At 39.6% G+C, this 14527-nt stretch overlaps 1 protein-coding gene across 1 annotated transcript; it reads left to right on the forward strand.

Annotated features, from left to right (window-relative positions):
- On the forward strand, window positions 1-10444 carry cfap161 (cilia and flagella associated protein 161). Its single transcript, XM_061676763.1, has 7 exons — window positions 1-111; window positions 2830-2919; window positions 3000-3214; window positions 3287-3368; window positions 4320-4478; window positions 4582-4655; window positions 7076-10444. Exons 1-7 carry the CDS (start codon window positions 19-21, stop codon window positions 7302-7304), a joined length of 942 nt encoding a protein of 313 aa, XP_061532747.1. The 5' UTR covers window positions 1-18; the 3' UTR covers window positions 7305-10444.
- Window positions 10445-14527: the final 4083 nt, after the last annotated feature.

Below are 14527 nucleotides of genomic sequence, written 5' to 3' on the forward strand. Positions count from 1 at the left end.
TGAGCAAACGGCGACAACATGGCGAACAAAATGACCTCCATGCCCAACTTTAAAACCTATCGTACGAACGTGAAAATTGGCAACTGGAACGAGGAGCAGAATTTGGAAGAGGTTTGTGTCCAAAGAAAGCTTTATTTGGTATTCGTGTTGGTGTTTTAGCTCGACAAGTGTTACAAGGACCGATATCGTCGAACTCGTAGGCGACGTACATTTGGACGTGACGGTAGAAACTAGCAAGCAAGTTTCCCTCTCAATAGTTGTGTACAAAATATGTTTTAATGGACACGTGTCTGTCCATTCGTCTAAATATCTATCTAGTGCTCAAGTTTTTTTCCTCATTTTTCTGTCTGTCATCAAACATTTGAATAATACAAACTCCAATACTTTGTTTAAATGCCTTTAAGCATATGATTTTTAAACAGCTTCTTCATATTTGCAACGTTTTGTTTTAAAATTCTAACAAAAATGGCAGGGAGCTCCCAGGCTCAGCAGCATGTTTGAAAAAGAAATGAATAGCTCTCTAAAGTTTTCTACAGGAAATAGTTTTCAAAAATGTCAATATAACAGAAAAGTTAATCTTTCACATATCTTTGCTTTAAGTTTAAACCAAAAAAAAAGTGTAGGGAGTTCCCAGGATCAGCAGCATCTCTTGTAAAGGTAACTGAACATTTTTATAAATAAATACAGTGGGGCAAACAAGTATTTAGTCAGCCACCTATTGTTCAATTTCTCCCACTTAAAAAGATGAGAGTGGCCTGTAATTTTCATCATAGGAATACCTCACCAATGAGGGACAAAATGAGGAAAAAATCCAGAAAATCACATTGTCTGATTTTTAAAGACTTTATTTAGAAAATTATAGTGGAAAATAAGTATTTGATCACCTCCAAATGAGCAAGATTTCTGGCTCTCACAGCCTGTAACTTCTTCTTTAAGAGGCTCCTCTGTCCTCCACTTGTTACCTGTATTAATGGCACCTGTTTGAACTCGTTATCAGTATAAAAGACACCTGTCCACAACCTCAAACAGTCACACTCCAAACTCCACTATGGCCAAGACCAAAGAGCTGTCGAAGGACACCAGAAACAAAATTTTAGACCTGCACCAGGCTGGGAAGACTGAATCTGCAATAGGTGCGCAGCTTGGTGTGAAAAAAATCAACTACGGGAGCAATTATTAGAAAATGGAAGACATACAAGACCACTGATAATCTCCCTCGATCTAGGGCTCCATGCAAGATCTCACCCCGCGGGGTCAAAATGATCACAAGAACGGTGAGAAAAGATCCCAGAACCACAAGGGGGGGACCTAATGAATGACCTGTAGAGAGCTGGGACCAAAGTAACAACAGCTACCATCAGTAACACACTATGCTGCCAGGGACTCAAATCCTGCAGTGCCAGACATGTCCCCCTGCTTAAGCCAGTACATGTCCAGGCCCGTCTGAAGTTTGCTAGAGAGCATTTGGATGATCCAGAAGAGGATTGGGAGTATGTCATATGGTCAGATGAAACCAAAATAGAACATTTTGGTGAAAACTCAACTTGTTGTGTTTGGAGGAGAAACAATTCTGAGTTGCATCCAAATAACACCATAGATACTGTGAAGCATGGGGGTGGAAACATCATGCTTTGGGGCTGTTTTTCTGAAAAGGGACCTGGACGACTGATCTGTGTAAAGGGAAGAATGAATGGGGCCATGTATTGGGAGATTTTGAGTGAAAACCACCTTCCATCAGCAAGGGCATTGAAGATTAAATGTGGCTGGGTCTTTCAGCATGACAATGATCCAGAAGGAGTGGCTTTGTAAGAAGCATTTCAAGGTCCTGGAGTGGCCTAGCCAGTCTCCAGATCTCAACCCCATAGAAAATCTTTGGAGGGAGTTGAAAGTCTGTGTTGCCCAGCGACAGCCCCAAAACATCACTGCTTTAGAGGAGATCTCCACGGAAGAATGGGCCAAAATACCAACAACAGTGTGTGAAAACCTTGGGAAGAGTTACAGAAAACGTTTGACCTCTGTCATTGCCAACAAAGGGTATATAACAAAGTATTGAGATGAACTTTTGTTATTGACCAAGTCATTATTTTCAATCATAATTTGCTAATAAATTCTTTAAAATTCAGACTGATTTTCAGATTTATTTTTTTTACCCCTCACCCTCCTCATTTTGTCTCTCATAGGTGAGGTATACCTATGATAAAAGTTACAGGCCTCTCTCATCTTTTTAAGTGGGAGAACTTGCACAATTGGTGCCTGCACTGGAGTTCCCTGAAGTTGCCCCAGTTTTAAATTGATCTCTTACCGACCGTCTTTTTTAACAAAAAAAGCCAATATTTCTCAAAATGCCAAATATCGGCGCGGCCAAACAATTTTCTTGTTTTGAGATTTTTTTTTTTTTTTTTTAGCTGATTGAGGACAATTTTGATGTGCTGACTCCAAATATCACATTGGTCAGGTCAGCGTTTTGAACAATGGCCACGTTTTTCTTTACATGTACAGGTATTTTCACTTTAGCTGTTCAAATAAATAGAAGTTCATGACCTGAATTTTGAACAATGATGACGTAACATTCAATGTACAGGTACTTACTTTTATCAATGTCTACTATTCAATTTACAGTAAGCATAGTTTGTAACATTTGATTAATAACAACTTGGCATAAGAACCTGACCTGAAAACAAGAAACAGATGTCATTTTTGGATTCAGTGATGCAAAATTGACAATCACTTGAAAAAACATAGACAATTTACAAAAAAACAAAATTTTGTAACCTATGTATGTAAATTGTCCATCCCTCATTTCAATATTGATGTGTATTCTCACTACAGCATGTGAGGAGCAAGTACCTGGGTAAAAGAGAAAAGGGGGAGCTGACTGCACAGAGAGTCGACTTCCTCAAGCACAACATCCTCAGTCCGGTACCATCATGCACATCTGCGACAACAATAGCAACACAACATTAGTGATGATGATGATGATGATGTCCACGTGTGTACAGGTGGAATTGAGTGTGACCACAGATGATGCGCTGCACTTTGGAGATGTTGTGATGTTGGTGAACATCGGTGTAGATGGCAAATGTTTTGCGCTCGGCATCAACGCGTACATTGAACACATGACCAAGATTCCTTCTCCTGGCATTAAAGGTCCGTGTGGAGTCAGTGCTGGGAGAAACATTCAGCCCAGTGTGCGCACGGCATTCATCATTACCAGGTACACACACACACACACACACTAGTGTTGTATTGGCCGAATCTTGTAATGTGTGTGTGTGTGTGACAACAGTGTAGATGGCACTCCTGAAGGAGCAACTCTGCATTATGAGCAAAGTTTTGCCTTGAAAACAACAAGTGGCTTCGCCGGGGGTGTAAGTAACAGCAACACTAAAACACACACATTAATTCTGCAATAGATAAGTTGTTATACTTTTACATTTTTTAAAAGTCATTTTTAATGTAATTTAAAATAATATACAAAAAAATTACCTCAATACATAAACTGTTATAGCTTTATTACATTTTCCGATGTTAAATTAAAACAATTTAATTAAAATGTAAAAACAAGTTTATTTGTCATTATTGTTAATGTAATAAAAAATATATACATTTAATATTACCACTGCATAACCTAAACAGCTTCTTAAAAAAAACTTTATTTTAGAATTGAATTTCAAAATATAGAAGTTTAGCATTTCCACTGCATAACATAAACCACACATGCAAATTATTTGCTTTTTAAAAAAATTTTTTTTTTTTTAACAGAAGTTTTATTGAATCTGTTTTATCCTTTTGGTAATGTTGTATGGTTTCGAAACCTGAACTTGTCCGAAAATAATCTCCTCCGTAGTGTCAGGAAGTCAGCAGGCCGGGCTGCTTTCCTGAGGAAAGGAAGCCATTATGAATTTTTTTTTTTCTTTATATGTACAGGTATTTTGGCTTTATATCAGGAGTATTCACCCTGGGAACGTGAGAGAAAATGTTTTTTCTCTCTTAAAAACCTATCTCAAATGAGAAATATTTAAGAAAAATCAACTGATAATGTCACAGAAATGTCATCGATTTAGTAAAAAAAAATCAACTGCATAAAAACTTGACCTGAACAAGAGAAACGGATGTCATTTTTAGATTCAGCGATCCACAATTGTCCTAAATCAGTTGAAAAAATACAGACAACAAAAACTTTTTTGTAACCCAGTGTTAGCTTTTTGAAGAAAAAAAAAAAAATCACGTTTCAGTAATGTGACAAATTGAGTGAGGCTTTTAATGGGTTGACTGTGCTGTAGATGTAACAACGACAATACCACTTTTTCCTTTTTCAGCTGTACCTGACAAGTGATGTGCAGACATTCCGGAAGTCCGCCCTTAGGTCTCGTCTCCAGGAAGTCAATTTGGAGGAGAGCGAATGCTTTCCATCTTGGTGGAAGGTGGTGCACTTTGACCCCCAGGAGAGGCTCGAGCACGAGGGTCTGCCTGTACCCGTGAGTATTTTTGTCCGACTCAACATTTTTTTTGCATTTTCTGCCACTGCTTTGTACCGTACGTTATCTTAACAAGGTTGGCTTTTGCCTTCTCGTCTCACAGGCCAACGTCAACGTGGTCGTCCTCCACTGCAAGACAAACCAGGCTCTGGCTGTTATGGAACATCTAATCCTTGGGTATAGTAATTCCCCGCATATTCGTGATTCCCTTTTCACAAATTCCCCTATTTGTGTTTTTATCTGTGGAACTTATGCTACTAAGTTGCAAAAAAAACTTACCTATTCACGTTTTTTTGTGTTCTTCCTGAAACACCATAACATGCAACCAAAGCCCTGTCTAAATAGGAGAGTCGTACAGTAGTTTGTGTCAAGAGAAATCTGAGAGATGAGCTTTTTATGTCAGGGAGGAGCCTAAATTAAGCCTGGGTTGTTGGTGGAATGTATGGTGAGATAAAAAAAATTAAATAGTAATTGTAATAGTTGGGGATTTTACTGCAAAAAATAGACCCAAGGCTACTATAATTTCCTCCTCTCGGCATGTCGTTTTCGATTTTGCGTTGCTTTGTTTTGCCATTTTTGAGGCGGACCAGAAATCTGTAGTTTTCTGTGTTGAGATTATTGGTGCACACCACAGACACTACAACCAAAACTGTTAAATGCCTGATTTTGTATCTTCATGTGTGGGGTCTGTAGGAGATTTAAAAAAATAAATAAAAATCTTATAATATTTGATGAATCCTTGTGTGTGTGTGTACCAGGCCTTAAGAGAAGACCAGTGAAAATGTTGAATTCAATGTGAAATTCTTGTTCAAAAATGCTTAATCATCTAGAGCTCACTGAAATTGAAAGAGTCCACATTAGTTAGGGTGGTCTTATATTAGGTGGTCTAATTAATTTAAGATCTGTTTGGTACATTTCTGTTTGTTTGTGTGCAAGATTCCACAATATCTTTGTAATGGATTTCCAAGAAACTGACATTTTTGCCAGACCTCCACCATAGCCAAACTTTATGCTGTAGTCCACGGGGAGGAAAATTACATACACATACAACCCACCCTGTTTAACTCATTCACTGCCAGCCGTTGCCTGAGCAGAGAACCTACAGACTGCCAGGCATTTTCGAGCAATGTCACTCATTTTTCAAGCCCCAAGCTCTGGATGCATATCCTGTAAGTTTAAAAAAAAAAAGACTTACGATTACTAGAGAATACTTTTTATTTATGTGTTTTGCATGGGGAAAAAAAACACATTACTTTTCTTCGTCGCAATCCTAAAATGCGTTTGACTTGCTGGTGTTGAATTACTGCAAGATGGACGAGCTGGAAATGGAAAATTGAAATCAGTACTGGCAACAGATGTTACATTGTAATGTGAACGAGTGGGACTAAATTGTTCATGGCACAAGAAGTGAAGGAGAGTCTTTTATCGCTAAATGTGGCTAACGCTAGCTGCAAACGAGTTACCTTCGTCCCAGTTATCATCCGGAGGAAGCTCAGGATGAAGCTCAGCTGCTTCCAGGGGATCCAGAGGGAGTTCATTCATCTGATGATTGCGGATCCCATTTACTCAAATCCTGGTCGGCAGATAATCAGCTGGCAAGCGGCCGAGCGCATCTCACCATATGGCCCGGCATTTTGGGCGACAGCTTTGCAACAAAACGATCGGCTCGGAGCGTCATTCTTTATTCCCTTGCATGATCCAAGGCATCATTCCTGTCGGGCGCAGGAATATTTTTCTTGCCTTGGCTCAATACATTTTGAGTACCGAAAGCTTTTTTAAAGATTTTTTTCCGATTGTCTTCTCTTTTCCGTCATTATGCTTGCATCTTCTCATTGTCTCCTCGTCCCCGCCCCTCTGAGGAAGGGACGTTCACCTCAAGGCATTGCTGCCCTCTACGGTGTGCCATTCCTCATTGCAGTTATCCAGAGACTTGACGATCACACATAAACGGCACAAGGCCCTCCCCCACCTATCTCCATTAAAAAAACGCCATTGACTTCTTTAGACGGCATTGGTAGGGAATAGCTTAATTCTGAATGATGTCTTTGGACGACATTGGCAGGGAATGAGTTAATTAAGACCACTGTGAACATTTACACAATCAGGAGTCCTGTACTATTTGTTTCATTAATTTATTTTCCTAATAGTGCTTAATTAAAATGTATTTATTATTAAAAGATATATTTATTAAATAATTGATTAGTTGATTTTATTAAATAAATATATTTTCATTTAATTATTTTAATATTATGATATATATATATATATATATTTTTTTTTTTAATTTTTTTTTATGTACATTTTAACACTTTTTAACCTCATCTACGAATGACCCGGCCAATCTGTCAGTTTTAAAAATCTAATAGGGCTCTTCGGCACAAACGTTTGCCCACTCCTGGTGTACTGTGTAGAATTGAACCTCTTTTTCTTTTTTCACCCTTATAGGACCACCCTGCTTCTTTTTTTTTTTTTAAATCAGTGCCATGACTACGACTATTATAATCAACAAATTTTTCAAATACATTTTAATCAACTCCCGAGTGCAATATTTTTATTTCCCATTCGATGTCTTTCATTCCTTTTTGTCCACCCGGCAGGACCACATACGGCAATGAGTACGAGGTGACCGCTCATACTTTCTTGGACGCCCACAAAGCTGAAAAGTCCAACAACCACTGGATCCTGTGCACCTCTGACCCAGCCGGGGAGGGCCTCCTGCTTCTCAATCGCCTGAAGTCGGAGGGAAACTCTGTATCGTTGCCCCGGGATGACAGTCCAACAGAGTATATCACATGTAGCATATGTAATTATCGGGAAAACAGGTGATTTGTTTCTTTAAAAAAAAAAAAAAAAAAAAAGGTTCTATGCTTGGATGATTCCCCCCAACTTTGCATTTGTTTTTTGTTTTTTTTAAACACAGATTTGTTCCCCAGGAATGTTTGTTGCTCTAAGAATTTGATATGTTTTGTCAAACACGGGGTGGTCATCTATTGTGATTTTCAAAAATAATAATAGAAAATGTGATATGGAGGCCCATGGTGAGGCATGCTTCCAGCACACTGAAAAAAAACATCCCTTTAGGGGTACAATGGCCTGTCACTGGGGTGTTAGAGGTACTTTGATACCCTTGACACTTGCTTGGAAAACCCGTCCTATCATGCTTTCCCATGCATATTAGGTTACTTGCAGACTCTAAATTGTCCATAGGTGTAAATATGAGTGTGAATGGTAGTCTGTGTATTGTCTGTTCCCTGCAATTGGCTGGTGACTGGTCCAAGGTGTACCCAGCTTCGAGGAATGTTGTGGGTGAATGGTCTATTGTCATCTACTCCAGCTCTGTACACACCTTGACGAATCTGAGGGGTGTTTTTTTCTCCACAATTTTCTGTCAGTCGATGGCTTGAACCGGGATCCCCATGCAATCTTAGCTACTTGGGTATGGCTCAATAATGTTTTGAGACTCTAAATTGAGCAAACTGGACAAATTCCTTTTTGTGATTGTGCAGCAGTGATGAAAGGTTTATGGCTGCAACTCAATGACTCCAACTAAATGTTGAGTGCAATAGTGGTCTAAGTCCTAAACAACTCTGCCAATATTTCACAAAAGAGTGCAATAACAGACTGCCCTCGTATGTCAAAAATGTAACAAAACCTTGGATTAGACCAGTTTTCATCTGAGAATTGAGTTACTACAACCTAATTATTGGTGGCTCAATAGCCCATAGGTGAGAGTGGTTTTTAGTCTATATTTACCCTGTGCTAGCCTCTTGCCCAAAGTCACCTGGGATAGGCTCCGGCTCACCCACCACCCGAATGAGAACAAGTGCAAGGATGGATGCATGAATGGATTTTTATTATGCTTTTTCTCACAAATAAATCTACTTTTGGGGGCCTCAACATGACCCAAAACTCACAGACATTTCCAAGGGTGTGTGTATCCTCGTGAAAATGTTGGTATTTTAGGGGTCCTCAAGAGCCCCCCCCCCACACACACCCTCCGCCATAAGACACAGTAGCGCCCCCTGGAAAGAAAAGAAAATTGCCCTTGGGAAACCAGCTTCACCTTCCATCCATTCTCAACACAACTTATCCTGTTCAGGGGCGGTGGAGTCTATCCCAGCTGACTTCACGCGAAAGGCAGACTACACCCTGAACTGGTCGCCAGTCGGCATTGGTTGGACCTTGGCGTCCTCTCCATGCTTGCATCTGGTCTTTGTTGGGTTTTTCCATTGGTCCTGGGTCTCTGTAATTGCAGTGGGAATGCTGCACCTTCTGTCCCAAAACTAAATGTATCAAAATGTGTTATTTCTTCTACAGAGAGTAAAGCGAACATTAGGCCTTTTTGAAATATTAACTGAAAAACTGAAAAATGCATTCCTGTGAATTACTGAAGTCATATTAGCTGTATCAACACTGTTTCTGAGAACTGTGTTGCATGATTTTGTGACTTTGAGGGGGTCTCATGTTGAGAGCTTGGCTTCACATGGGCATTGTCAACAAACCGTGAATCCGGAATGTCCTGGGCTGGAATAGCAGTTCAGAGCAGATGTAAAGTAGTTCTTGTAAAAGTTGTACAATTAAATATGAGTTCAAGCATTTTTCAATTTGCACAGTAAATGGTATGCATATTGACAAATGTAACATGGTCTAATGTTCCATTTTCTTCCCTTTCTGTACAGGAATAACACATTCAAATACTTTTTTTTTTTTTTTTTCCCATTTGAAATAGAATGAGCAGTGGTCCCTATTTGTGTTTTTGAAAATAAAAGCTATTATACAAATGTTGAGCTTTTACTCAACTTTTAAACACAATCCTCTAAACATAACTATACAGTAGCTGTCAAGAGTTATACAAATACTGCTTTGGAACCCTGCAAATGTATTAAATGTGAATGTAATGTAACATTAAATGTACAGTTTATACCACAACTGGCATAAATGAAAAGCATCACCAAAATCACATTTTTATTTCTGTAATGATTAATTTGCCAGTATGTAGACGATCTTGAACCCAAATGTACATGTTCCTCTCTTGGTACTCTCCCATAGGCTTTCTCTAGATCTACAAAGACACAATGTAGCTCCTTCTGACCTTCTCTGTACCTTTCCATCAACATCCTCAAGGCAAATAATGCATTTGTGGTACTCTTTCTAGGCATGAAGCCATACTGTTGCTCGCAAATACTCACTTCTGTCCTGAGTCTAGCCTCCACTACTCTTTCCCACAACTTCATTGTGTGGCTCATCAACTTTATTCCTCTATAGTTCCCACAGGTCTGCACATCACCCTTGTTCTTAAAAATGGGCACCAGCACACTCTTCCTGCATTCCTCAGGCATCTTCTCACGCACTAGAATTCTATTGAACAAGCTGGTCAAAAACTCCACAGCCACCTCTCCGAGATGCTTCCATACCTCCACAGGAATGTCATCAGGACCGACTGCCTTTCCATTTTTCATCCTCTTTAATGCCTTTCTAACTTCGCCCTTACTAATCATTGCCACTTCCTGGTCCACCACACTTGCCTCTTCTACTCTCCCCTCTCTCTCATTTTCCTCATTCATCAACTCCTCGAAGTATTCTTTCCATCTATCTAGCACACTTCTTGCACCAGTCAACATATTGCCATCTCTATCCTTAATCACCCTAACCTGCTGCACATAGATCCTTTTCTCCTTCTTTAGTGTCCAACCTGCCATGCATGTCATCATATGCCTCTTGTTTGGCCTTTGCCACCTCTACCTTTGCCCTGTGTCGCATCTCAATGCATTCCTTTCGCCTCTCCTCAGTCCTCTCAGTGTTCCACTTCTTCTTAGCTAAACTTTTTCCTTGTATGATTTCCTGTACTGTATGGTTCCACCACCATATAACAGATCGGGCCGTATCTGGCCCGGAGCCTGGCCATACTTTAGTCCAGTTCTCATCTAAATTCTTTGTTCAGGAGGGCTGCACGATATTGTGTTTGAGCATCGTCATCACTATGTACGTGTGTGCAATAGTCACATTGCAGGGTCTGCTGCAATGTTAGAGTACTGTAATATACAGGGACTCAACTGTAACTGTTTGACCATGATTAAAAGATTGTACTTTACACCTGCTGTAGTTCCTATTTCACTCTTCAGAATGAAACCTGGCAGTCACGAGGCAGCTGTGTGAGTGCGCGAGGTGCGTTCAGGGACACTGCGTAAATGGGATTGAATATGTTCTTTTATAATACAGTACATAATTGTAAAAATGGAATACTCGGGAAATTATATGTATCAGAATGTTTTAGTTAAAACACTGTATGATCACACTGTGATAATATGAATTTATTTTGTTGTGTAATATAATAATAAATAAATTATTTTGGTACTATATTTAGCCAGAGCTGTGAGGAATGCATCAATGACCTTTCACCTTCGTTCCTGTCATACTGTGTTGCATATTTTTGTTTGGCCATTAAGGATAAAAGTCCTGTTTTTGTTATAATTTCTCGTTTTTAAAAAAAAATATCCCCTTTTAAGTTTTCCTTCATGTTTTTGAGATTGTAGGGTGAAAGCTGCAGCTGGGGAAATTAAATGGCAGTATTTTGAGGGTAGGGTGGGCTCAGGCAGAGTAATTACAGGACACTTCTGACGGTTATTGTGCATGCGAGACAGTGTCATTTCATTTGCAAGTGTCCGCAGATACTCGCCTCGGGGACTTATTCGCTTGCTGCGGGGACACTCACTCATTGCAATTAAATAACTCTAACTGCGTTACTTCCTGGGTATCCCCTCACTTGCACTCTGTTTCTATAGATGTTTAGAATTTACATAGCCACTCCCACCACACTTCAGTCGTACAGCCGGGTCCCCGACCTCTGTCCTGCATGCTTCCCCTTCTGTCCTTGTCCTGTCCAGTCCTGTTCTATATTGTCCTGTCCTTCCTTCACAGGGTGTAGCACTACGGCCCCATACGACACTCACATTTAATGTGTCACTGTACGAGGCCTATAATTATTTACTTTCCCCAGCTTCCTTACAGCTAGTGTCCTCTCTTTAGTTGTCTTTTCTTCCAATATTATTTAGTTATCTTTTCAGTGTCTATCCCTTTTGTTTTCTCAGTCACTCCCCTTTAAAACTTTGTTCTGTCCGACTGAAATTTTCAATTAAAATCCATCAGAACACAAAGAACCACGGCACCTTAAAAACCCCTGTGGCACAGTCAAACTGTTCCAGCATAAAAGGGATACAGATCCTCCTGCTTGACCTAACAGCTGAACAGGACAAAACCAAAAAAATCATGAACTAGTTTGGACGGCACGGTGACCGACTGGTTAGCACATCTACCTCACAGTTCTGAGGACCAGGGTACAAGTCCCGGCCCCGCCTGTGTAGAGTTTGCATGTTCTCCCCGGTGTGTTTACAATGACATGTAAGACTTATTTTCTTCTTCTCTCACATTTCTAATTTAATGATGCTTTAATATACACACTGACTTCTTTCTCATTTGTATTTCCTTTTAGCAACATGGGTTGGTGGAGGTTACATAATGGGGACTGCTGAGGCCGTTTATACTCCAGCTCGAGGTCTTGTCTGGGCTTCTGGACCTTCTGCATTTCTTGTGAATTTTCTTTTAGGTGAGTATCTGAATTGGGAATCCTTTTTGAAATCCTTTTATTTATTTATTTTTTAATCATGCAAAGTGTCCTCCATGTTGATCTCATTGCATTTTTAACTCAATTTAAAAGATGAATATTGAGAAAATAGCATTTGTTGCCTGTCCCTGCTTGATGGTGAATTTTTGGTATTCATTAGCTTTACGGTAGGCTATAATAAACAAACCTTTAATAAAAATAATAATAATAAAGCAGGTGACATGAGCTAATTGTACTGTGATCATCAAAATGAGTTCCTGGTTATTTGTGGATTTTCAATTGTTGTTTTTTTTTTTTAAAGATTTTCGTTAGGAACAGGCATTTCACTCAATTCTCAAAAGGTGATGTCCTCTTAAAGTTCTTTGTCCCTGCTTGAGTTTTCTTTCAGATTCCTAAAAGCATGTCATGAGTTCTGAATTTTTTTTTTCTCTATCCCTCATTTTGGACACGGCCCAAGAGCTTTGCAACTCCGTTTCCACCACAATCCTGTAGCGGCCAAGCGGTTGATCAGGAGGCTCAGATTTTAAAGTCATGTGACATGTTAATGCCTACTGGGGCATTCATAAAACTGGGTGACGAGATGTTCTCTGATGGCAAATGCCACATTGTGGATAACAGGTATCAGTGCATGCAGAAAGTTTTGACAGCGCTTCACTTTTTCCGTATTTTGTCATATTACAGCCTTACTCAAAAATGAAATTCCACTGCATTCATTTGTTTTCTTCAGAAGTCTGAATGTTTAAAACAAAAACAAAAGACAGGTATTCACAGCCTTTGCGATGAAGGTCAAAATTGAGGTCAGGTGCATCCGGTTGCCAAAAACAATTATCTCAGTTTTGTTGTGGTTTAATTGAAGAAAAGTTTGGCTCATCCAGTTATCTGTTTTAGACAGTGACACAACACCTCAATCAGAATCAGAATTGAACTGTAGGTACACGCAGTCTGCCATACACAGTTAAACCGGCTACGACATATTGGCAATATGGCCAAATATGAGCATTTTCCCCTGGGATTAAAGTCAACAAGGCCCCAATTGATCATTTCTCTGACGGCTGTCGTTCTCTTGTCATGGCTGGTCCAGCTGGGCTTCTCTCATCAGCTCATTCCTCAGTCCTGGGATGTGTTAGATGTATTCAAAGAGAAAATGGAGGCAGTAGAAGAGGAGGCGAGACAAATATAAATTTCAAATGCAGAAAATAACTGTGTCCTTAATACAGCTTTCTAACTTCACAGTATCTGCACAACATCAATGTATGCCTAAATTACATACGGCTATACAGTAAATCCGATATATGTGCAAACTACTTCGGCATTACTGTGGATAATATAAATACGGATTCAGGTTTGCGTCACTGGCTGGGAGGTTTCAGGTGCTGTGGCAAAACTAGTTGTTATATGAATAATCATTACTCGTGTTGTTCCTCCGAGGTTGCATTTACCCAATCCGACCCCATCTAAATTGTGTCTCCTGATACGTGAAAGCGTGGCATTGAAAGAGGATTAGACTTTGCTCTTCACGTGACTGTCCTTCACCTACCTGGGACGTCAAATACTTTATGGCAAATAGGGTTGTGGAAATAAATTCTTGAACTTGTCCACGCAGCCACCTCTGCAACTTTGTATCATCGCAAACAAAAAGATAAAGGTTAATCATCCCCGATGGTTTGACAAGGACCTTAGTGAGCTGTGTCCTTTATTGGGGCGAACAGACAGAAGGCCAAAGTACTGTACTGTATATTGTCGAGTGCTGCCACAGTCGGGCCTGAGAAATGTATATTGTTGTGGGTAAAATGAGTAATTGATAACACAGAATATGGTTTGATTGTTAAATCGGATGCTTGTTCAGAAGGTTATTATTATAATTGACTCAGAATGGATAATTACAAATATCCGTCAGGCGCCTAAAAGAGAGAGGAAATTAAAAACCAACCAGTCATGCATATTTACAGCCACGAGATGGAGCTATAGTGGAAGTCACGCAAATGACACCATATAGCAGAGGTCTCAAACTCAATTTACCTTGGGGCCGCTGGAGGCAGAGTCCGGCTGAGGCTGGGCCGCAGCCTCGGCGCACATGCACGCGCGTGCAATTTAAATTAGCCATTTTAACAAATCCAATCTTCTCAAAAGTCTCCTTTATTTTTGAACACAAAATAAGATAAACAAGGACGCTGGTGTAAACAAGTTGTGTGCAAAACTACTAATAAAACAACAATCAATCAATCGACAAATAAATAAACAAACACAAAATAAAATGAACAAGGACCCGGGTGTAAACAAGTTGTGTATAACTTTCCTCGGGTACATCCCTTCTTTGGTAGTCAATTTGTATGGAACATACTGTACTGTTAACTGTATAACTGTTTTCTGTACAAAACTACTCATAAAACAATCAATCAACAAATACATAAAGAAATTAAGTTTGTTT

Source organism: Phycodurus eques, chromosome 5 (assembly GCF_024500275.1).
Source record: "Phycodurus eques isolate BA_2022a chromosome 5, UOR_Pequ_1.1, whole genome shotgun sequence".
Taxonomy (NCBI): domain Eukaryota; kingdom Metazoa; phylum Chordata; class Actinopteri; order Syngnathiformes; family Syngnathidae; genus Phycodurus; species Phycodurus eques.